This window comes from Ovis aries, chromosome 2 (genome assembly GCF_016772045.2).
Source record: "Ovis aries strain OAR_USU_Benz2616 breed Rambouillet chromosome 2, ARS-UI_Ramb_v3.0, whole genome shotgun sequence".
Taxonomy (NCBI): Eukaryota; Metazoa; Chordata; class Mammalia; order Artiodactyla; family Bovidae; genus Ovis; species Ovis aries.
The window spans coordinates 189,745,804-189,771,641 of NC_056055.1; the positions used below are offsets into that span (position 1 = coordinate 189,745,804).

The window sequence follows — 25,838 nt, forward strand, 5'->3', positions numbered from 1 at the left end:
ATTGCAGCACACCAGCCTTCACTGTCCATCACCAACTCCCGGAGTTTGCTCAAACTAATCTCCATCGAGTCAGTGATGCCATCCAACCATCTCATCCTCTGTCGTCTCCTTCTCCTCCTGCCTTCAATCTTTCCCAGCATCAGGGGCTTTTCAAATGAGTTAGCTCTTCACATCAGGTGGCCAAGGTATTGGAGTTTCAGCTTCAACATCAGTCCTTCCAATGAACACCCAGGACTGATCTCCTTTAGGATGGACTGGTTTGATCTCCTTGCAGTCCAAGAGACTCTCAAGAGTCTTCTCCAAGACCACAGTTCAAAAGTGTTAATTCTTCGGCACTCAGCTTTCTTTATAGTTGAACTCTCTCATCCATACATGACTACTGGAAAAACCATAGCCTTGACTAGATGGACCTTTGTTGGCAAAGTAATGTCTGCCTTTTAATATGCTGTCTAGGTTGGTCATAATTTTTCTTCCAAGAAGCAAGTGTATTTAAATTTCATCACTGCAGTCACCATCTCCAGTGATTTTGGAGCCCCCCAAAATAAAGTTTGTCACTGTTTCCATCATTTCCTCATCTATTTGCTGTGAAGTGATGGGACCGGATACCATGATCTTAGTTTTTTGAATGTTTGATTTTAAGTCAGCTTTTTCACTCTCCTCTTTCACTCTCATCAAGATGCATACAATCCATGGAATTGTTCGGGCCAGGATACTGAGTGGGTAGCCTTTCCCTTCTCCAGGGGATCTTCCCAACCCAGGGATCAAACCCAGGTCTCCCGCTTTGCAGGCGGATTCTTTACTAGCTGAGCCACAAGGGAAGTGCATTTTAAATATAGTAGTATATTTATGTCAGTCCCAATTTCTCAATTTATCCCACTCTGTCTTTCCTGTTTGGTAACCGTAAGTTTGTTCTCTACAATTGGACTCTATTTCTGCTAGAAAAATGCTAGAGATGAACTTATTGCTGGGTAAGATGAACTTATTGCTGGGCAAGTATATTTTGGAGCCATTGTGTTTGGGCTAATTATGGGATGTTCGTGTAAAGTTGTTCTTAAAAAAAACAAGGAGGAAAGAGCTAAACTCACATAAGACAATCAACTAAGAGACTGGCCCTTGACAGTCTTTGATGCATTTCTGCCGTCATTTTAGCGATGGGAATCAAATGTTCAGACAGACAATGTATACAGAGTCACACAGACTTCAGTCATGTTCAGTTTGGACACTGAATGGAGTGTGAAAAGAACAGAGAAACTTGTAGGTTGCTGACCCATCCAGAATGAATGATGTCTACCCCTGGCTGTACCACAGTGACTGTTGGCCACCTAGAAAGGGGGGCTGCCCCAGAGGTCGGACAGAATTATGGCTGTTCTATGCTTCCTTGGATGCGAGTCTGAGTGAACTCTGGGAGTTGGTGATGGACAAGGAGGCCTCGCGTGCTGCAATTCATGGGGTCGCAAAGAGTCAGACATGACTGAGCGACTGAACTGAACTGAACTGATGCTTCCTTGTTCTTGTCTTGTTGTTGTTCAGTCGCTCAGTTGTGTCTGACTCTTTGTGACCCCATGGACTGCAGCATGCCAGGCTTCCCTGTCCTTCACCATCTCCCGGAGTTTGCTCAAAACCCATGTCCATTTAGGCAGTGAGGCCATCCAGTCATCTCATCCTCTCTTTTCCCCTTCTCCTGCCTTCAGTTTTTCCCAGCATCAGGGCTTTTTCTAATGAGTTGGCTCTTTGTGTCAGGTGGTCAAAGGACTGTTATTGTCTTAGTGGGTTTGATTATGACAAATTCCTAGCAAGCAACTTATAAGTGAAGGTCAGTACCTCTAAACCTCTTTCCTAAAATCTTAAATAGATGACCTTTAAAGCCAAGAAAAAATTCCAGAGCCATCTTGTTAATCCCTGGACAGGACCAGACCCCTTTGTGATGCCCTGTCTACACCCCTATCCATTACCAGTCACCACTGTGAAGCAGTGAGGAGTGTGTCCATCTCTACTATGGTAGAGGAATTGGTTAAAATTGCTTTTGCTATCTTGAAAGCCTGACAGAAACTCTGACACCTAGAATGTGCCCAGTTAAAGTCTGTTGATTGAACAAATGAACAGTTACCTCTGCTGTTTGCAGTGGAGGAATCTGAAACACATTAAGATGACAGCAATTCACAGTGAAGGGAAAAGAGGACCCAGGATTCCTGGATCCCAAGCAAAAGGTCTCCTGCATGTAACTGATCATACAGATTAGGAGCTTTATACAAATTAATGGATTGTCTTTCAACCCAAAGTACATGCTTGGCTTCTTGAACTTAGGGTCTATGTCCTTGACTTAATTCTGTCCTCCCACGGCAAAGAGCACAACCATGTGTATCCAGCAGATAATCAAATGGCAAGTAGCACTGCCTTATGGTGGAGATGGATGTCAGGACAGAGAAGGTTTGACCTTCCTTTCATGATTCATTTCAGAGAGCCATGTTTCTTGGTCTGTGCATTTTAGAGTAATTTATCTTTTAGGATTTCACTGTGGAAAATGGGGATAGGGTCAGAGTCAAGAGTAATATTATAGTATTTATTTGTGTTGTTTGCTAAGTGAAATTATAGGTAACAAGGTAAGAAAACAAATGAAGCTAAAAGCATGAATTGACACTTCTAAGCCTCATTGTAGGCATTACACAAAACGCCTGCTTTATGTCTTTTAAACAAAGTGGGCCATTAAGTGCGTAATGCTAAGAGGAATTTTATCTCACCTATAAATACAGTGAATCCCTTAAGCTCCAAATCCCCATATACAGACAATTTACTCTGGTAATCAAGGCGATGCTCACAATTTAACTTCAGTTACCATCTGTAACTCTATTGGTATTTTAATAATAATGAATTAAAATATACACTGGAAACAAAAACGTTATTTAAGTAGAACCATCTTAAAGAGTCAATGATAATTTCTCAGAAGCTGTGTAAATATCATATTTAGTCAGAATTCTCTTTTGTGCCTTTACCTTTTAATTAATGTCAAAGAAGACCTTTAATATTTACACATACTGTATATTGAGAGAAAAACTATCCCCACTTATTCCGATTAAAAATATCAAAGAAAATACTTCCCATGAATATGCCTACAAATGTTAATAAGGAAACAGATACATTTCTTTCACTTATTCTCCCTTTGTGGGTTTTCCTCCCCTCTTTTGGTGGAGTGTCAAAGAAGTAAAGAAGGCAAGCATAAATGAGAAGAAATGCAAATTCTTATGAAAATTATGCACTATTTTTCAAAGATTTTCTGTTATCCAGGAAATGAAACTATACCCTTCCTTTAGCATAAAATAAATCATTTGTTAAAACAAATGCAATGAAGAATGATATAACTAATTGTTACTAGACTTATGCACAGGTGGCATAATTCTGATCTAGTGGTCACCATCTGGGGTTGAGCAAACCTGAATTTCTGCCCAGGCCAGTCCATTAATTAACTGACCAGTCCTAAGCAGGACTGTCATCTTCTACACCCTGAGGTCTTCATTTGTAATTTAAGGACTTGAATTCCTTATTTTCAGAGGTTCCGTCTGGTTTAAACATCATCTCGGTTTGTGAATGAAGGGCTACATCATTTGCAAACAGGACTAGGAGCATACAACATCCATTGATGGGAAGAGCTGGATGTTATAATACGAATGGTCACATTTATACTTACGGATTTTTATCTGCCTAGGCTTGAGATGCATTTCAAGATGGCCTTTATAGTGGAAAAGAAAACAAGACAACTATAAAGTTATCTGTTGAAGGAAACTGGAGAATAGAAATGTGAATTGTTGGTATTCTGTCTTCAAACTGTGTCCAACTCTTTTGTGACTCCATGGATTGAAGCCCTTCAGGCTCCTCTGTCCATGGGTTTTCCCAGGCAAGAATCCTGGAGTGGGTTGTCATTTCCTTCTCCAAGGGATCTTCCTGACCCAGAGGTTGAACCCGTGTCTCATGCATTGACCAGCAGGTTTTTTACCGCTGAACCACCAGAGAGGCTCCAAAAATGTGAATAGAAGTTTGCATTTTCACTAGGGTTTTAATTTCCCCTGATTTTTGCAGCACATCTTTGAATGGTCTTTTTCAGGGAATATTTTGAAAATATTCTACTATGCCAATGGATCTGTGAAGCACGGTTCATTTCTAGAAAACTAGTCATGGTGTCTCTCAGTTTCTATGTTCCACAGGAAACCTGACTTTTAGTCCCGCCTTATGTTTTTCCTACATTTCAAACATGTCTCTCCCTCCTCAAATTTCTTCACCCTTTCCCCTCTCTTCCTGTAAATACAGATAAACATCCACCACATTTTCGGAAGTACTGACTGATGGATTTAGCATGCAAACACACTGTCAGAAGGCTGAGACATGAGTGGTGCCTAAAATTCAGCAACATGGGTCTGCTTATTTAAAGCCTGAAGGGGTGGTGAAACAGATGGTGCTTTGTGTCTTTCCTTCCCTGCCATGTGTTTACTGCGATCGGCCCAGTCTCAGGAAGGCTGCCAATCCGCAGAAGGGAAGGGCTGCCTGGTGCAATGCTGTTTTCAACCCTTCTCTCCCTTCTACTTCCTTTCCTTCTTCTCATCAGGTTGACCACAAACCTTTAGTGCAAAGAGCTTTTCGTGACATCAATTCTTGTGTAGGTTTTCTAACATAGACACGAGATTCTCAGGAATAAAATTGTTGAAAATGGTTGCTCTGGATTGGAAGCAGATATTATGTACAATTAATATACTGTTTCCTGGGCTCATTCTGTGCTTTATCTTTTAAAGGGAACTTTCTCCATCTCTTCTCATTCCATCTGTAAAGTGATTCTGTGGCTAGATGAGGCAGAGATGAGTCGATTTTGTGGGCTCATTGAATTGGAATATATTTTCTGGAGTCACCAAGGCAAGAGAATAAACCAGTCTAGAATGGGAAGCTTGCAGCCTTAGTCATCCTGACACTGTCCACAATACCAAGTGGTCCCAAATGCGGAATTTTTAAAAAATTAATTACAGTTCACTCTTGAAGAATATGGGCTGAAGGCTGAGTACTCCCAACACATTGGGAAAATCAGATTCTGCATCTGTGTTTTCAACCAACCACGGACTTTAGCGCTGTATTTCATATTTATTGGAAAAAAATAAAAAACCATCTAATAATCTAAATGGGAAAAGAATTTGGAAAATGGTACATGTGTATGTATAACTGGCTCACTTTGGTGTAAGCCTGAAATTAGAACAACATTGTGAGTCAGATACACTCCAATAAAAAATAATTATTTTTTTAGAAAATATATATTAAACTTTAAAACTCAAAAAATAAAAATAAAAAAGTATACATCTCTCTAAAAAAATATCTGGTATAAGTGGACCCATACTATTCAAACCCATGTTATTTTAAGTGTCAACTGTGCGGTCCTCTTTTATGCTGTATTGTTTTTCCTGTTTGTGTTTGTGTGTGTGCTAGTCATTCAGTTGTGTCTGACTCTTTGGGACCCCATGGACTGTAGTCCATCACCAGTCTCCTCTGTTAATGGAATTCTCTAAGCAAGAATACTAGAGTGGGTAGCCATTCCCTTCTCTAGGGGATCTTCCTAACCCAGGAATTGAACGTGGGTCTCGTGCATTGCAGGCAGATTCTTTACCATCTGAGCCACTGAGGAAACCCTTCCCCTGTTTAGGACAGGTCTAAAAATAATGCACATTGCTGGATTGAGAATGCTTATATAAACAAATTCTTAATTCCTAATGACAAAAGGTAATTTGATTACCAATTTGAGTCTTGGTCTATTCTCAGTTTAGGTGAGTTGTCAAGTCTGTTCATTTTATATAAAGAAGAAAAAGGGAAGTACTTATTGGCCTGAGAGGGAAGGTCTTTCTTCCTTTCTGATTGGAAACTTTCCCATTCTTATCACTTTCAGAGATAGGAGAGCAATTGCTTAGTCTCGTTCTCTAAAAGCCACTACAATGTCCTGGGTCCAAGAGAGAATATGTCCTGATGAATCTCCTCTGGACCTTTCTATTAACACAGATTGTTTCCAATGGGTTTACCAATTTCCAAAGTGGAAATACTGACCCCCACAAATGGAGATACAAGGAAGGGACATTTCAGAAAAGGAACTGGGCTATGGAGAAATAGTCGCTTGTGTCAGGAGGCCAGTGGGGATGAATCCTTCTCCCAAGACCTGGTGGAAAAGGGCACTCACTGCACAGGGGTGGAGGAAATGAGAAAGACCACTCACCGGGATGTCCAAGCCATTAGGTACCCGTGAAACTGACTTGGGTGTAATGATGAAATTCTCCTCAACTGTCTCATCCATTTATTGAATGTGTTTAAGTCCTCATATGTCTAAGCGGTCTCTGAGCTTCTTGAAGTCTGAGATTCAGTTTTACTCAAATGTATCTCCAATGCCTATTTAAGGTCAAGCATAATGTGGGACCCTATAAATGTTTATTGGGCTGAATCACACTGAAATGATTAGATTACTTCGGTTTAGATTAGATCACTTCACTTAGGGAAAAAGTGGGATTAGGAAGCAAAATACTCAAAAATGTCATCAGTGACACATGAAAAAAAAAAAAACATAAAAGACCTAATAAAAATATTAGCACTAACAGCAAGATACTACTGTACAATAAACTATAATGAAAAAGAATATAAAAAATAACCTATATGCATATGTACAACTGAATCACTTTGCTGTACAGCAGAAATTAATACCACATTGTAAATCCACTATCCATCAATTTAGAAATATTGAAAACAACGGTAAAAGTGTTTTACTCATGTTATATGTTTAAGGAATGCATAAATACTAGAATAAAAAGTTGTTGTTCAGTTGCCAAGTCATGTCCCTTTGAGACCACATGGAATGCAGCACACCAAGCTTCCCTGTCCTTCACTATTTTCCAAAGTTTGCTCAAACTCATGTCTATTGAGTCGATGACACTATCCAACCATCTCAGACACTGTCACCCCCTTTTCCTTATGCCCTCAATCCTCCCCAGCATCAGAGTCTCACGGACTAGATTCTCCAGGCTCCCCATTCATGGAATTCTCCAGGCAAGAATACTAGAGTGTGTAGCCATTCTCTTCTCCAGGGGACATTCCCAACCCAGGGGTCGAACCCAAATCTCCTGCATTGCAGGCAGATTCTTTACTGTCTGAGCCACCAGGAAGCCCTAATAAATATGGCTCTTGGCTTTGGAAAATTCTTCAATTTGCTTCAGACTTCCCTGGTGGCTCAGATGGTAAAGCGTCTGCCTACAGTGCAGGAGACCTGGGCTCGATCCCTGTGTTGGGAAGATCCTCTGGAGAAGAAAATGGCAACCCACTCCAGTACTCTCACCTGGAAAATCCCATGGATGGAAGAGCCTGATAGGCTACAGTCCTTGGGGTCGCAAAGAGCGACTTCTTTCACTTTATCACCTTTCAGTTTGCATCAGAAGTGGGTGTTAGAAGGGTTGTGAGTCCTTTGGAAAGGTTATGTGTGTGTTAGCCACTCAGTCATGTCTAGATGGATTGGAGGGATGTTATCTGAAATTAGAGGGTAGCTGTAACTCTTGTTGTGGATAAGGTTCACAGCATAGCTGCAAAGAGAAATGCTTAGCGGAGTTTCGTGTGTGTGTGTGTGTGTGTATGTGTGTGTGCGTGCGTATGTGCATGTGTATGGCAGATTCCTCTGGGGCTCAGGTTCAGTTGGGCTCAAGCTTTGGCATTCATTGGTTTCCTGATGATAAAACCAGCATAAGCAAATAAAATATTTCCATTACGTTCAAATTGTCTCTTAACATTAAATACAGTAGCAGATTCATGTTTCCAGACAAGTGTGTTAGAGGGGTGCATGCATCCCCCTCACCTGCATCTTAGCCTGCAGTAAGATGACCCATGAGTTCTGCTTTCTGTTTGCAGAATGACCATAACTGCAGAGGTGCTCTTAGCTCGGATTTTAGTGTTATTACTCTTCAGTTAGATTCTGGCTCTATTTTGTGTTTGTCAAATACCTCAAAATATTTTTCAAACATTTCTGTTTGGGAAAAACTTAAAATATAATTTTCCAGTTGATTTTTTTAACACATTGAACAAATAAAAATTCAGTCCTTATGTTTCTCATTAATTTTCGTGCAATTAGATGAAATACTGCTCTCTAAGAATTTGCTGGGTAAACAAGCAACCTCATAATCATATGTACATTTCCTTTAAAAAATGTCATCTCAGTTCTTCCCGAGAGCCTTTGATACTATGAAGTTGACCTTCAAACTGAATAGCATGTTTCAAACTTGTTTTGACTGAGGTATATCTAGATTTCATGGACTCATTTTGCAGTATTCTTTAAGATCAATTGTACAAAAAAGTGGTAAGAGTGTTGATACTGTTCTGGGGATTGACTGATTGATTTCTTCCTTTCTTCATTCCTTCCCTTACTCACTTATTTCATTCTTTGCATAAACCTTTATTGAAAGCCTATTATATGGCAGATTATTCGCTAAGATCCCACAAAGAATATCTTACCTGTTGGTGAATGCAAATAAATGAATGATTGCAAACTCTTTGTGTGCTAAGTCACTTCAGTCATGTCCAACTCTTTGGCAGGCCATGGACTGTAGCCCACCAGGCTCCTCTGTCCATGCAGAACCTCCAGGCAAGAATACTGGAGTGGGTTACCGTTTCCTCCTCCAGGGGATCTTTCTGACCCAGGAGTCAAACCCTGTCTCTTACATCTCCTCCATTGGCAGGCAGATTCTTTACCACTAGCACCATCTTGGAAGCCCTTAAAAACTAACTCTTTAGATGGCCAATATGCTGGTGAAGAGCAGAGTCGCATACATGGGATTGTATAGTCAGGGCGATCAGAGGAGAATATCTACATTGTCAAGACCACATCTCTATCCATGGGCCCCATCTGAACAGGATCAAAGAAGACTTAGAAAGACTATCTACCACATTTAGGGAAGACTGGAAGGGTAGCTATTGAAGGGATTGTCAGATTCAAGATTGTACAAGATTGAGGGCTATTCTCTATTATTTCATTGAATAGATATGAATTATTAAAATTAGTAACTCATTTTCCAAAGACTTTCATGCAACTGGGAGTGAGACAATCTAAATTATTACATCCCTCTGAATAAAACTATTACAAGAGTCTTTAGAAACTGAAGATGTGAGAGTAAACAGTGTTCCCTATTTTAAATAGTCTCCCCTTTATAAAAGAAGCTCACTAGCCATAACTTGAGACTTTGCTCAAGTGGCTGATTAAAGAAATGAAGCGATAGTTGGATTTTGAGTTAGACAAATCTGGGCAAAAATTTTGGCCACACTATTTTCTCGATTTCAGACCTTGGATAAACTACGAAACATGTCTGAACTTGAGTTTCCCCAACTATGAAAGAGATTTAACCTTAGTCTTTTCAAGGTTTTTGTGAGGAGATGAAATACCACATGGAAATAATGAGTACCAGCCTTGTTCAGAGCAGGTAGCTCATAAGTAGTGGTGGTTAATTCCTTGAGTCCTCTCTTAATGAAATACTTCTTGCTAATGAATTTTTCTCTCTCTCCTCTTTTGTTTTAGACAACTGTGATGACCCATTAGCATCCTTGCTCTCTCCAATGGCTTTTTCCAGTTCCTCAGACCTCACTGGTACGCAGAGCCCGGCTCAGCTCAACCGAAGAGTTGGTGAGTAGGTGGCAAACTCTAAAGGCAAGTGCTGAATAAGCACACAGACCTCTCAATGTGCTGGAATCATGTCCAAGGGCAGTGTTCAAGAGAAGAATGGGTAGAGAGAGGTTAAAGTGGAACAAAACCATGCTTCCCAGCACATAATACATATTCAAAGTATACTGGTTAGTGTTCCCCTAAATCCTCCTTATTGTTCTTTGTTTATCATAAGAGGCTTTTGTGGAAAAAAAATTTTTAATTTGCTTTATTTTATATTTCATTCATGAACATAAATAACCATCAAATATATTATTATTATAGCATTTTATCATAGCAAGAATGAAATCAAGATTTTTTCTTCAGTAGTTTTAATTTTTACAATAAAATAACTGTTTATAGTTTTAAATATAAAAAATAGTATTAAGTGAAAGCTTTTAAATTCAAAAATACGTAATGTGACCCTCCAGAGACAGCTATGGTTAAAAGTTGACTGTGTATTCTTACAATATATGAGCAAAAGAAGAGCAGATACTTTTAACTAATGTTATATGAAATACCTTCAACAAGTATGGTGATGAATATCTAGAGAGATATAGTTAAATTATATTTACTATATATATATAGTTCTGTAGTGGAATTTTTTAATTTCCAAAAGTTTTAAATATCTCATGATATTTATTTATTTACACATCTAGTGAATTCACTAAAGTCTTTTTCTAAGAGGTACACTGGTCTAGTAGAGCTCATGTTAATTGACCTTGACTGTATTTTCCCATTTATATACGAGGTCAATCACATTAGTAAGTTTCCCAAAGTTGATCCATCTTTATATTTGGGAGTTAAGTCCTAATCTATTGTCATGATATTGATATTGTTTTTATGAAGCAAAGAATGATTTAATTTGCTAGCACGTCAATTTCTGAGTTTTTAAAGAGGCCAGCTTTTTTAATTTTATTTTTCCAGCTGTGCTGGGTCTTCATTGCAGCACGGAAGTTTTCTCTCACTGCAGTGTGTGGGCTTCTCTAGTAGAGGAACAAAGCCTCTAGAACATATGAGCTCAATAGTTGCAGAGCTTGGGCTCAGTTTTCCTGTGGCCTGTAGGATTTCAGTTCCCCAAATAGGAATTGAACCTGTGTCCCATGGTGAATTCTTAACTACTGGACCACTAGTGTTGTTGGGGGCTGCCCAGTTGGCAAAGAGACCACCAGGGAAGTCCCTAATTTCTAGTTTTGAATTTCCACTTAGTGAGTTTGATTTGTCATTTTTATTTATATATTTATCATTTGTTTCATACTACACATCACAAATATTCTGGGGATAATGGGATCAATAATTTAAAACTTATGTTTAAATTCTATGTTTGTTGAGAAAGGAGTTTAAGAATGTTATTCTAAAGGGAAAAGAATAGCCAGCCAAAGACTCAGGAAGAAAATATTGATAACAATTTTGTGCTAACAATGCCTTTTCACGAAGTCTCTGTGCAAAAGATTTTATAAAACATTTCACTTATATTACAGTATTTAGTCTCCGCAAAGATACTGTAAGGTAAGCATTATTACCTTTTACCTTCAGGTAGGTTTTCTGAGGCTCAGAGAAGTTGCATAAGGTATTAAAATCATGAGATTAAGAAGGGAAAATGTATGTACTTCAATTTAAGTCATCTGAATCCACAGTTTTGCTCCTAACCACAACACTAGCAAATTGATTTATTAACACAGGTTAAAGAGGGGTGTATTAGAAAGAAAACAAAAAGGGGTTTGGGAACTAATCTGCCAGAGTTCAAATGCTGAAGATGGTATTTGCTTACAGGTTCTGTGAGCAACTGCAAGTCACTTAACTGCTCTCAACCCAATTTCTTTTATCTGTAAAGTGAACCAGTAATACCTGCCTTAAAGCCTCATGTGCACGCAGAGAACAGACTCACATAGTCAAAAGTTCCTTTTCACTGCAGGGTAGTGAGAGACTGGGACTGGGAGGTTCACTTATCATTTCAGTAAGAAACACAGGTTGGCAAGTTTTATTTATTTACTTATCTTTGACTGCACTGAATCTTCACTGCTGTGTGTGGGCTTTCTCTAGTTGCAGTTCCCAGGCTTCTCATTGTAGTGGCTTCTGTTATTGCAGAGCATGGGCTCTAGGACATCCAGGATCAGTAGTTGTGCCACATGGCTTTAGTTGCTCCAAGGCATGTGGAATTTTCCCAAACCAGGGATAGAACTCGAATCCCCTGCACTGGAAGGTGGATTCTTATCCACTGGACCACCTGGGGATATCTGGCAGATTTTAAGACAGGCTCTCCTACAGGACATCCTGAGCCAGATTTGATCTTAGTCCCACCCAATTGTGCAGTGGCAGAAGGACATGATGGCCTCAGTAGCTTCTAGGGAGTTTCTGGGGAAGCTGTGAGTCTGGTAATAGGTCAGCTCCCTCAACTCACCCACCCTTATGAACAAATATTGAGAAAACACACATGTCTCTGCTTCAGTATATTATCATTATCCTACTTACATGGGAATCTGGGTATCTGGGCCCAAGGCTAGCACAAGCATAGGCAGACAGGGAATTGACTTTTTCTTCTTCTCCCAGGTAGAGTCTGAATCAGGAACACCATGTAGGAGATACAGTCAGATAGTTGGGATACAATGGTCTAGAACCCACCATCCAGCACAGCTCCCAGGGCTGACAGCTTCCCTTCATTCACCATGCTAACTGTTAGCCTTAGCGGAAGTTAAACACAGACCAAGGAGATAGTAACTTACTAGTTCTCATTCACGGCTGGATATCTGAATAACCTATGTGCTTAGCTGCTCAATCATGTCCAATTCTTCACAACCCCATGGACTGTAGCCCACCAGGCTCCTCTGTCCATGGGGATTCTCCAGGCAAGAATACTGGAGTGGGTTGCCATGCCCTCCTCCAGGAGATCTTCCCAACCCAGGGATCGAGCTCAGGTCTCCTGCATTGTAGGCATATTCTTTACCATCTGAGTCAGGGAAGCCCAAGAATACTAAAGTAGGTAGACTATCCCTTATCCAAGGATCTTCCTGACCCAGGAATCAAACCAGGGTCTCCTGCATTGCAGGTAGATTCTTTACCAGCTGAGCAACCAATAGAGCTTCATAAGCAGAAATGCTGAGTCCCACCTCCCAGATATTTTGAATAGTCTGGGATGGGACCCAAGAACAAATATTGATAAATAAAATAAATACAAGCTTTCCAGGTGATTCTAAAATGCAACAAGAGTTGAAGGTTGCTACACTGAATGAATTTGTGAATAACATATCTTCTTATTAATATTTATTGAATACCTACTATGTGCCAGGTTCTGTGCTAAAACTCTTGCACATAGCTGATAAAAATGGACACAAACCCTACTCAAAAAGAGTATACATGGATAGCACAAATTATCATATAATGAATAGCTAACATTTGTGGTTAGTAATAATATTACTTTTATTATTCTGTCATATACATATTTATATATCTATGTGTTTGTATGCATGTGCTCAGTCGTGTCCAATTCTTTGCGACTCTGTGGACTGTAGCCCACCAGGTTCCTCTGTCCATGGAATTTTCCAGGCAAGAATACTGTAGTGGGTTGCCATTTCTTATTCCAGGGGATCTTCCTCCCATGAATCGAGCTAGTGTCTCTTTTGACTTCTGTATTGGCAGACATCTTCTTATCAGGACTGTGCCACCTGCAAAGTCCTGTATATTTATATGCATGATATAATTGATGTATTGTGTGCATTTTGTACACACACATACGTATATTGTAGCATATATAAGGAGATTTAACACATTTGATTGGATATAATACATAGAGTCATATATATATAAAGGTAGATATACGCATGGTTAGTTTTATACATATATAAAACTAGTGTGTACATATATGTATATGTGTGCATGTATACACAATCCATATGCAATAGAATAAATATACATGTATGCATATCTGGGTATTATAGTATTATGTGTACATATACATACATAGAATACAAGCAGCATAGCATGATTATAATAAAAAAGAACTTATTATGGTAATGTTATTAAGATTTTATCATTTATTTTCTAAAATAAAGTTGAGAAAGTTGAAAAAATTGTAATTTTTAACTTACATTGAAAAATATTACCATAAAGTAATAATTTGCCTCCTAAAAACAGATTTTTGTGCCATCTGGCCTAGAAGTAGAGCCCTGTCTAATGAACCCATTTTTCTACATGTCTTCCTTTAAAACTTTTTTTTTATTTTAGAAAACAAAGGACATCAAATATACCCCAAAGAGCAAACTGTACCTGTTTTGAAATCTAGGATAATGTTGGATGTATCAAAACAAGGAAATTTCAAAGAACATCTTGATTTCAATTTGAATTCTCCATATAGTGTTTTCAACATCAAATTTGCAGCCAGATGCTAAATGACTACTACTAGCAATTATTTCGGAGAAGGTAATGGCACCCCACTCCAGTACTCTTGCCTGGAAAATCCTATGGACAGAGGAGCCTGGTAGGCTGCAGTCCATGGGGTCGCGAAGAGTCGGACAGGACTGAGCGACTTCCCTTTCACTTTTCACTTTCATGCATTGGAGAAGGAAATGGCAACCCACTCCAGTGTTCTTGCCTGGAGAATCTCAGGGATAGGGGAGCCTGGTGGGTTGCCCCTGGTAGGTTGTCTATGGGGTCACATAGTTGGACACGACTGAAGTGACTTAGCAGCAGCAGCAGCAATTATTTAGCGCAAGAAACACTAATTCGATCCCTGGGTCAGGAAGATCCTCTGGAGTAGAAAATGGCAATCCACTCTAGTATTCTTGCCTGGAAAATTCCATGGACAGAGAAGCCTGGTGGGGTACAGTCCAGAGTCACAAAGAATCGAACATGACTGAGCTACTAGTCTTGCCATTATCAGGTTTGGTCCCTCTGGGTATGGATGGATCCTGTGCCTAGTTCATAATCCTTCTGTGAGCAGCTTTTGTCTACCAGCACACAGCTAAAAATCACAACAGTATACTTAGCACTCACCATGAGCCATCACAGTTCTAAATCATTAAGGCATATCAACTTAAATCTCACAATTACTCTCTATGTAGATAATATTATTGTTATTATCTTGATTTCATAGATAAAAATGTTATGGTACAATAAGGAACAAAAAGAATACTAGAATAAAAACTCTAGATGGATACAAAACTAGTTGATGCCTTTCAGGATAATAAAAATTATGGGGTTATACTTCTCTATTGGACAAGCATTTATGAGTTAACTTGCAACTTCATAGTATTTAGGGCTTCCCTGGTGGCTCAGATGGTAAAGCATCTGCCTGCAATGTGGGAGACCTGGGTTCAATCCCTGGGTCAGGAAGCTCCCCTGGAGAAGGAAATGGCAACCCACTCCAGTACTCTTGCCTGGAACATTCCATGGATGGGAGAGCCTGGTGGGCTACAGTCCATAGGGCCGCAAAGAGTTGGGCAAGACTGAGCGACTTCACTTTTCATAATATCTGAGGTCTAGTAAGTTAGTGAATAGTGAAAACAAATGATAGGTATATTCTCCTTGAGAATTAAGCAATCCTTGAGCAGACGTTAAAAACTGCCCCAGGATAATGTTGAAATGACAAATTGTAAGTCTTTTTTGATTTCCAAGATTTAGATTTTCTTTCGATATACTTCATTCACTCATTCATTGACTCACTCATCCCAATTTCACAAATTCCTTCTACTCTATCTCATTCAGCCTTCTATGTATTTGTCAAGTAACTTGCTAGTTTTCTGCAGCAGATGAGTTCACATTGTAAAATCTTTTACTTTTATAGAGCTAAGATTCCCACACTGAAATGAGTGTGCCCAGTGGCTATCTCCTGTGTCCTCATTGCTGAACTATTTCAGAAAGGTAAGGCCCTTGCAAGTCCTCAGACACCATTTAAATCTGCCACATCCCCTAGGAATCATATACATCTTTGGCGTACACTGAACGTAGGCAGTGAAGGACCACTTCACCTCCAGTGTGCTCAGAACTCAAGCATGTACATCTCTGACTGACACCAGGAAGAAAGGAGGCACATCTGGTAAAGCTGGCACATCTGAAGCAGAGATCAACTCAAAAGTTGAAAAGTATAGGAAAGGTGTGCTGACAGGTGCCCTCAGACTGTGAATAAAGCAATTCTGAGTTCTGTTGGTGACAAACTCACCTTTCTGTTAGAAAACACACCCATGGAAACAGTCTTTGACCTTAGATACTGCTGTGGCTGCTGAGGTCTGAGCAACTCATTGGACCAGGAGGGAGAATAGATGGTTAATACCCACTCTAGTAGTCTTCATGCTGGTATCTCATCTAAGGAAGAAATTGGCCAAATGGAATGTTTGCTCTCTCACTTTCATACACTCCTCACATTTCACCCACACACAAAGAAAGAATAAGCAAAAAAGAGAATTACTTTTGAAAGAAATGACAGAAGGCATTAAAGTGGGGGTCAGATCACCATTAATGGAGGCTGCCAGGTCAATCAATATACTTGTGGCTTAGGAGGGATCTGGTTTTGTCCAGTGTGATTTGTTTTGTGGCAAGAAATTTTTTGATCTGGGCTTAAAGTTGCCTGGGCTGTGAGAAACCCTTACTGTCAGCAGGAAACGTGGGAGCTGGTGATACAGCATGAAGCTGCGGGGCTGTGAGTTAGACCCACCTGAGAGAGAGGGGAATTTTTTACGGCACTCTATGTGATTAGAAGACAAACAGGAACAGACGTCTTTGGCCCCAGGGGAGGAGAGGTTTGTATTTTTCTTTCCCATCTTTACCTCCTCCCTACCACCAATAGAATTTTGCAAATAATCACATTCATCAATCGCTACTTGAAATTTTAGTTCTTCTTCCTCACTCAGTGTATGTTTGAGATGCTTGCTTGTGTAAGTTGAGATTGTGTTTCTGGTATGACAATTTTGTTGCCATGGAGAATTTGATTTTTTTTTTTTTTAATGTCAAAGCATTTTCAGGTTCCTAGGCTCATGGAGGGATAGAGAGGCTTCAAAATCTTGCCTCCCTTTGGCACAGAATCAATATACATTTCTTCTTTCAAAGAACACCCTTGTCCTTTCAAACACCCTTGGGCGGTGTTTGGGTTGCAAAAAGCTAAGGACCACTGAAGGTCTTAGGGATGTTGATTTTCATTTCAGTGTCTGGTCCCTCCTGAGGAGATGTGAATTGGGGATATTTCAGGAATCAGGGTCCTCACAATTAGCATGATGCTAGCTGTCTTGGGACGTGTTCCAGACAGCTAGGTGACAATCCTGGAGACCCAATTTTACTGGCAGCATTACAATGCCTGCTTGCAAAAGATAGTACTAGTCTACCAACTGGATTGATTCAGCCAGACGTGATGTGAATATGGTCTGATCTGTTCAAAAAGACAGTGTGGTGTACATCAATGTGTCACTGCATTCTATTTTTTCCCTTTGAAGGGCTCTCTCTTTCTTTTCAGCACCTTTTCTTTTTTCTTCTCCTGTCCTGACTGTCCCCAGGCATGGCAGACATCAGGTTCTATGCTTGCCTTTGTTGCCATATACGCACACTCTCTTCTCCAAATGTGGACTCTGCATATTAACATGGGCATCACCTGGGAGCTTGTTGCAAATAAAGAATTTGAGAGTCTGCTCCAAAACTTCTGGATCAGAACCTGTGCCTTAAAAACTGCTGCAATCACATGTTTGAATTTGAGATGCATTTTGCTGGTCCATACCAGAAAATGCCCCTCTTTCAATTCTTAATCAAGTTTGGCTAAGTCATTATAAATAGGGAATCATGCTAAAAAAAAAAAAGTAGCTTTTTTTTTGTTTTTTAATCATCATGTCAGTACTCTAAGATGGTTGGCATTGTTATTAAAGATTAGGAAAGAGATTCAGAGAGGTCAAGTCAGGACCTAAGGATATACAGCTAATTGTTAGTAGGACTTGCATCTGAATCTGTCTACCCCATGTTCACTAATGTCTTTATTCATGTTTATCTGAGCTCTTTATCTAAATAGAAGTGTTGTTGACACAACAGTCAATCCTTTCAGGTAATTTTGGCATTTCAACTAGGGTTGTCAGTATTTTAACCACACAGACTGGATATTCAGGCATCAAGGAAGAAAGAGAGACATAGACTCCATGGCCCTGAAAAATCATACTGTCTAATATGCCTGTGGGCAAAACTAACCTGACCTACATATTTAAATAATGCCCTAGGCCTCTTCTCTTAGGAGGACAGCTATGGATCATTGAGAACACAGCATAGAAATCTTCTGCTATTTAATAGGAGCCTTGGGACCTTGTGTCAAATGTAGACAAATACAATGTGATGACCCTCTCTCTATTCAGGCAAGATCATTGCAAAATTAAATTATGTTAAGTGGGAAAGGAGAAATCTTATGAATACCTTTGCTCACGAATGATATGATGCTTCTATGACTCTGCTCCTGCTGCTGAGTGACTTCAGTTGTGTCTGACTCAGGGTGACCCCATAGACTGCAGCCCACCAGGCTCCCCTGTCCCTGGGATTCTCCAGGCAAGAACACTGCCATTTCCTTCTCCAATGCATGAAAGTGAAAAGTGAAAGTGAAGTCACTCAGTCATTTCCAACTCACCTCATGGACTTGCAGCCTACCAGTCTCCTCCATCCATGGGATTTTCCAAGCAAGAGTACTTTAAAAAAAAAAAAAAAAAAGAGTACTGAAGTAAGTTGCCATTGTCTTCTCCGTCTATGACTCTAAACATCAGTATTTGCCACAACAAAGGTAATACATAAACCACGCAATTCACCCTTTATTTTGCTCCTGTGACTGATTTTGCTCTTGAAATTTCAACTTGATATTATTTCTACAAGGCAACTTTTAATATGCTAGTCAGTGAATCACCAATCTGATGTTGCTAAGCTAATAATTTGCAAAGTGACAAGCTCTGCAATTCATCAGTTTACTGCTCTTAACTTAAAACATTGTAACTTAAAGATATAGTAGTGAAATTAAAAGCTGGAAAACTCATGAAATATATTTGTCTAGTGATTGGAAGTGTACTACTGTATTGACAATGAATGTCACACCCAAGTGGAAAGAAGTTGCATTTTAATAGTATATTGTTTGGTGGATACTCTTGCTTTGTTTAACAAGCAATTCATTTGCTCATATCCTCTAGAAGATGGCTTTTACCTAAGACATTGTGGAAATGGCATTAAAAAGATGAGCTAAGAAAAATAAATAAATAAATTTTATAAAAATGAGATAAGGATTACTGAATCCACTATGTGGGCTGAAAATGGTGACACATAACTAACCCTAAGGAAGTACAATAGTTGATATGAATGTTCAATTCATCTTTCTGTAAGATTCAAGTTTGCTGCTGCTGCTGCTAAGTCGCTTCAGTTGTGTCCAACTCTGTGCGACCCCATAGACGGCAGCCCACAGGCTCCCCCGTCCCTGGGATTCTCCAGGCAAGAACACTGGAGTGAGTTGCCATTTCCTTCCCCAATGCATGAAAGTGAAAAGTGAAAGTGAAGTTGCTCAGTCGTGTCCGACTCTTAGCCACCCCATGGACTGTAGCCTACCAGGCTCCTCCATCCATGGGATTCTCCAGGCAAGAGTACTGGAGTGGGGTGCCATTGCCTTCTCCGAGATTCAAGTTTAAATGCCCCTTATCCTATGGTTCTCCCTTCCCCAAAGGTCCATTCCAAGTGCTTCAAACTACACTTATCTGACTTATAGTATTCATTTGTGTAGTCAGTTGATTATGTCTGGGTTTTATTTTTCTAATCAATATACATTCTTTTATAAAAATCCATATTTTATAAAATAATTTTTATCATTTGTTTTGTTAAGGACTTGCTTCTAATAAATCTCTTCCACAAATATATCCAGAGCAATTAGTTATTATCCCTGGGATATATTTCTGCGGTAACTGAGAGTGTAAGTAACAGGAACCTCACTAGTGTGAAAAATTCACTAGATTAAAAAATACTAAATTACTTGAACTAGGCACATGGAAGTTGAGAAGTGTCTGTACTTCTATTTCTTGAACATTGTGGTAATTACAAGGATATTCACCCTGAAATCATTTAAGCTAAATATTTGCTGGGTGATATTTTTCTATATCTGTGTTTTGTTTCACATTTTTAAAAGAATTAAAAATAAAATCTATTACTCTCAGTTCAGTTCAGTCCAGTTCAGTGGCTCAGTCGAGTTTGACTCCTTGCGACCCCATGAATTTCAGCACGCCAGGCCTCCCTGTCCATCACTAACTCCCAGAGTTCACTCAGATTCATGTGCATCAAGTCGGTGATGCCATCCAACCGTCTCATCCTCTGTTGTCCCCTTCTCCTCCTGCCCCCAATCCCTCCCAACATCAGAGCCTTTTCCAATGAGTCAACTCTTTGCATGAGGTGGCCAAAGTATTGGCGTTTCAGCTTTAGCATCATTCCTTCCAAAGAAATCCCAGGGTTGATCTCCTTCAGAATGGACTGGTTGGATCTCCTTGCAGTCCAAGGGGCTCTCAAGAGTCTTCTCCAACACCACAGTTCAAAAGCATCAATTCTTCTACACTCAGCTTTCTTCATAGTCCAACTCTCACATCCATACATGTTGACTAGACAGACCTTTGTTGGCAAAGTAATGTCTCTGCTTTTGAATATAGTATCTAGGTTGGTCATAACTTTTCTTCCAAGGAGTAAGCGTCTTTAGTTTCATGGCTGCAATCATCATCTGCAGTGATTTTGGAGTCCAAAAAAATAAAGTCTGACACTGTTTCCACTGTTTCCCCATCTATTTGCCTTGAAGTGATGGGGCCTGATGCCATGATCTTCTTTTTCTGAATGTTGAGCTTTAAGCTAACTTTTTCACTCTCCTCTTTCACTTTCATCAAGAGGCATTTTAGTTCCTCTTCACTTTCTGCCATAAGGGTGGTGTCATCTGCATATCTGAGGTTATTGATATTTCTCCTGGCAATCTTGATTCCAGCTTGTGCTTCTTTTAGCCCAGCGTTTCTCTGCATATAAGTTAAATAAAAGTAAGTTCTCAAGGAGGACAGGCTCCAGGGCTGATGAATTCAGTTAAATGATGTTATCCTCAGTATCAGCATTAGTCTAGAGCTAATAAGCTGTCCAAATTCTGTTGACCAGATACATCAGTGTTCTGGGAAACAAAGGGACCATGACTTGGTTTTAAGCCATCAAAGTGTCATTCCTCAGAATAGCAGTATAATGAGCATCACCAAGGAATAAATTAGAAAATGTAGGTTGTCTGTATATTTACGTAGATTTATCATAGATTAAATCTACAATAAATGTATATTTATTCCATACCACCTGAATCAGAAACTTTGGCAGTAGGACCCAGAAATCTCTATTTTTTCAAGCTCTCTATGTGATTCTGATATGCTGGGGTCTGAGAACCACAGCTTGGGGCAGTGAAACTCTTCCCAGCCCCAACCTCTCCCAACCACTCTTCTGCTGCCTCACCAGCAGGTTGTCTGTTCAATTTTAAATCCAACCACAGTCAAAAGTGATAGAGCTACCTTGACTGGCCTTAGACTAATTACATGATGTGGAATAAGAGTATACATGGTGATGTCTCTTCTCTCACTTTTCTCTCGTAAGCTGTATATCTTGCTATTTTGTTGGGCTATCTTGCACATCACCAATCAAAAAAATAATTTCCTGATGGAAATTTGAACTGAAGCCAGAGGGTTTTTTTTTTCTTTTCTTTGAACCCAAGATGACACTCTTGTGGTAACCATGACACTTGTTAACCATTTTGTGCCCATGATCATGAAACCAATGAGTTGACATATATTATCTTAATCCTTGATAAAGTAGATACCAACTATACTATTTTAATAGAAGCAGACAAATCACTTCTCAAAATCACGGAGTAGAAAATGACTCTTTCAACTGAGACACAAGACTTAGACCAGGCATTGTCTTTCAAGCAAAATGGCCTCAGAAAACGAAGACTAATGTAACATACTAAACTGTGCAAAACACATGCTGCTCAGGAAAGATAAGCTTTAATTGACAATGTCAACAACAGGAGATCTGCTGTGTTAAATAACTTTCAATTTAACTTTTCCATTTACCCTTTGAAGATCTTATGAGTCATTTTTGTTTTGTTTTGTTTGTTTTCTCTATATGTCTGAAAACAGATTGTCTTATCTGTCTGCTCAGTCTGCTACACTGTTTTATTAATGGGTGGAACTCAATAATCATATATTCATTAAATGAAGAGTAAATAATCCATTAAACATCCTCTAGGTCTGAGCAGGCAATGGATAGAGTTAAATTGTATTGATTTGCCAAATTAAAATAGAGCTCAGCTTCCACTACTTCATAAGAGAAATTCTAACACAGTACTAGCCAACAGAAATTTATACAAAGATTGGAAATTCTATAACTGTTCAGATCAGTTCAGTTGCTCAGTCATGTCCAACTCTTTGCGACCCCATGAATTGCAGCACGCCAGGCCTCCCTGTCCATCACCAACTCCCAGAGTTCACCCAAGCTCATGTGCATCAAGTCGGTGATTCTATCCAGCCATCTCATCCTCTGTCATCCCCTTATCCTCCTGCCCCCAATCCCTTCCAGCATCAGGGTTTTTTTCAATGAGTCAACTCTTCGCATGAGGTGGCCAAAGTACTGGTTTCAGCCTCAGCATCAGTCCTTTGAATGACTACCCAAGACTGGTCTCTTTTAGGATGGACTGGCTGGACCTCCTTGCAGTTTAAGGGCTCTCAAGAGTCTTCTCCAACACCAAGGTTCAAAACCATCAGTTCTTTGGTGCTCAGCTTTCTTCACAGTCCAACTCTCACATCCATGCATGACCACTGGAAAAACCATAGCCTTGACTAGATGGACCTTTGTTGGCAAAGTAATATCTCTGCTTTTCAATATGCTGTCTAGGTTGGTCATGACTTTCCTTCCAAGGAGTAAGCGTATTTTAATTTCATGGCTGCAATCACCATCTTCAGTTCTTTTGGAGCCCCCCAAAATAAGGTCAGCCACTGTTTACCCACCTACTTACCTTGAAGTGATGGGGCCAGATGCCATGATCTTAGTTTTCTGAATGTTGAGCTTCAAGCCAACTTTTTCACTCTCTTTCACTTTCATCAAGAGGTTTTTTAGTTCTTCTTCACTTTCTGCCATAAGAGTGGTGTCATCTGTATATCTGAAGTTATTGATATTTCTCCTGGCAATCTTGATTCCAGCTTGTGCTTCTTCCAGCCCAGCGTTTCTCATGATGTACTCTGCTGCCGCTGCTGCTGCTGCTGCTGCTGCTGCTGCTGCTGCTGCTGCTGCTGCTGCTACTGCTGCTAGGTCGTTTCAGTTGTGTCCAACTCTGTGCGACCCCATAGATGTCAGCCCACCAGGCTCCACTGTCCCTGGGATTCTCCAGGCAAGAACACTGGAGCGGGTTTCCATTTCCTTCTCCAATGCATGAAATTGGAAAGCGAAAATGAAAGTGAAGTCGCTCTGCATATAAGTCAAATAAGCAGGGTGACAATATACAGCCTTGACGTACTCGTTTTCCTATTTGGACCAGTCTATTGTTCCATGCCCAGTTCTAACTGTGGCTTTCTAACCTGCATTAGGTTTCTCAAGAGGCAGGTTAGATGGTCTGGTGTTCCCAACTCTTTCAGAATTTTCCAGAGTTTACTGTGATCCACACAGTCAAAGGCTTAGGCATAGTCAACAGAGCACAAATAGATGTTTTTCTGGAACTCTCTTTCTTTTTTGATGGTCCAGCAGATGTTGCCAATTTGATCTCTGATTCCTCTGCCTTTTCTAAAACATGCTTGAACATCTGGAAGTTCATGGTTCTCGTGTTGCTGAAGCCTGGCCTGGAGAATTTTGAGCATAGCCCATGAGATGAGTGCAATTGTGCGGTAGTTTGAGCATTGTTTAGCATTGCCTTTCTTTGGGATTAGAATGAAAATGGACCTTTTCCAGTCCTGTGGCCACTGCTGACTTTTCCAAATTTGCTGGCATATTGAGTGCAGCACTTTCACAGCATCATCTTTCAGCATTTTAAATAGCTCATCTGGAATTCCATCACCTCTACTAGCTTTGTTCGTAGTGATGCTTCCTAAGGCCCACTTGACTTCACATTCCAGGATGTCTGGCTCTAGGTGAGTGATCATACCATTGTGATTATCTGGGTTGTGAAGATCTTTTTTATATAGTGCTTCTGTGTGTTCTTGCCACCTCTTCTTAATATCTTCTGCTTCTGTTAGGTCCATACAATTTCTGACCTTTATCAAGCCTATCTTTGCATGAAATGTTCCCTTGGTATCTCTAATTTTCTTGAAGAGATCTCTAGTGTTTCTTTTTTTTTTTTCTTTCTTTTTTTTTTTTTAAAATTTTAATATCTTTAATTCTTACATGCGTTCCCAAACATGAACCCCCCTCCCACCTCCCTCCCCATAACATCTCTCTGGGTCATCCCCATGCACCAGCCCCAAGCATGCTGCATAACTGTGCTGCCTAACAAAATAGCCACTAGCTACACACGGCTATTGAAATATGGCTAATACCACTTAGGAATTGAAGTTTTCACTTAAGTAAAATTAAATTTAAATAAACATAGTTGGCTAGTGGCTACCATATTGAACAATGTAGTTCTAGAATCTTTCCAAGTTTGATATACGTGACCCTCTCACCTAAGTATCTAAAAGTATCCGGTCGTTTTATGTGTATATGAATCAGTCCTTGTCTGCAAGGGGAATAAATGTTAGATATCCTCCTTGGGATCAAACTTTACATTTTTGGAATTCCAAATAACTTCCTGCTTACCTTTCTCACTTCTTATGTAACGTCTGAATTTTGAAATGTGCAGCCAGATACGTTTTTCTCATCCATGAGGACTTTCATGGCTCCACTCTTTATAAGGGAACATAGTTATAGCAGGACATCACAAAGAAACTGTCTAAGTGAAGAGTATCAGAACCTTTCCAAGCAATAATACAGCTCTCTTCCATAAATACAGGCAGGTGTGTCCAAGGAGACACACTGTCACAAAGGCTATTAGTGTCTGTATTCCTTGGACTTCACCACTTCACTGCAAGAACAAGATCTTAAGAGCTCAGCTGAGATGGGAATTCTTGTTCAATTATTTCTGGGGCAGTGATCTGGAGACAGTTTTTGCTGGAAGATGGCAGGTGGTGGAGGAAGCTAGCAAGATATGTGATCTTAACTGAAGTCTAGGGATACCAAGGGGAAGTTCTAGACCACAGATTGCACCATGAATATCAGTTGCCTTGAGGCATTGGGAACCACATTTAGAACCTTGTACTCCATAATTGGGGTACACTAGGATGGGAAGCAGTAGCAGACAGAAGAAGGAACAGACAGTTCTAGTTGTCAGTGAGCACATAGCTGGAGATTGACTCCATCTGCTGAAGGGGATCAGAGTAGAGCCCTAAGGACATCCCCAGCAGTACCTCTTCTGACCTCAATAACTACACCTTCTCTTCTCTGCCTTCTTAACTTTCTATACTTTAAACATGGCTATGCCCTCCAGGAACCTTCAATCAATACTTGACCCCAATGTCCTCCAGGTTTGTTGGTATAAGCCAAAGTGCATCCTACACAGTGGGATTGAGCTCACACATAGGGCTGGCTGGCTCGTGGATGCACCATGGATTAACTTCCCTTTCTTCCTTGCCTCAGCTCCGTTACCCTCACCTCACTTCCTAGGGTCAAGTTCCCAAGTGAACTGCTTACACTCAACTCCATGTCTCCTAGTTGACTTCTGAGGAAGCCAAACTAAGTAACCCACATAGAGTGCAAGTTTTCCCCTGCTTCCTCCAGGTATTGCTCCTAGGGATTCCTTAATTATGATAACAGGGTCTCATTTGGATCCAAATTCTCCCTTTTACATGAATCTCCTTTTATGATTTTCCTTTTTTCTCCCTACAAATTGGCCTCAACATGGTCAAAAGGCAAATGAAAATATGCTCAACATCTCTAATTATTGGAGAATTGCAAAATCAAAACTACAATGAGTTATCACCTCACACCTGTCAGAATGGCTGTCATCAAAAAAAAAAAAAAACAAAACTACAAACAATAAATGCTGGAGAGGATGTGGAAAAAAGAAAACCCTCCTACACTATTTGTGGAAGTGTAAATTGGTACAGCCACTATGGAAAACAGTATGGAGATTCCTTGAAAAACTAAA

The 25,838-nt window shown here is 39.9% G+C and overlaps 1 protein-coding gene across 1 annotated transcript in view; it reads left to right on the forward strand.

Annotated features, from left to right (window-relative positions):
* CNTNAP5 (contactin associated protein family member 5) overlaps nt 1–25,838 on the forward strand; it is a 1,086,429-nt gene that overhangs the window by 219,324 nt on the left and 841,267 nt on the right. Inside the window, exon 2 of the mRNA XM_012140581.5 lies at nt 9,560–9,664. Coding sequence (XP_011995971.2) covers nt 9,560–9,664 — 105 coding nt within the window. The remainder of the gene's footprint in view (nt 1–9,559; nt 9,665–25,838) is intronic.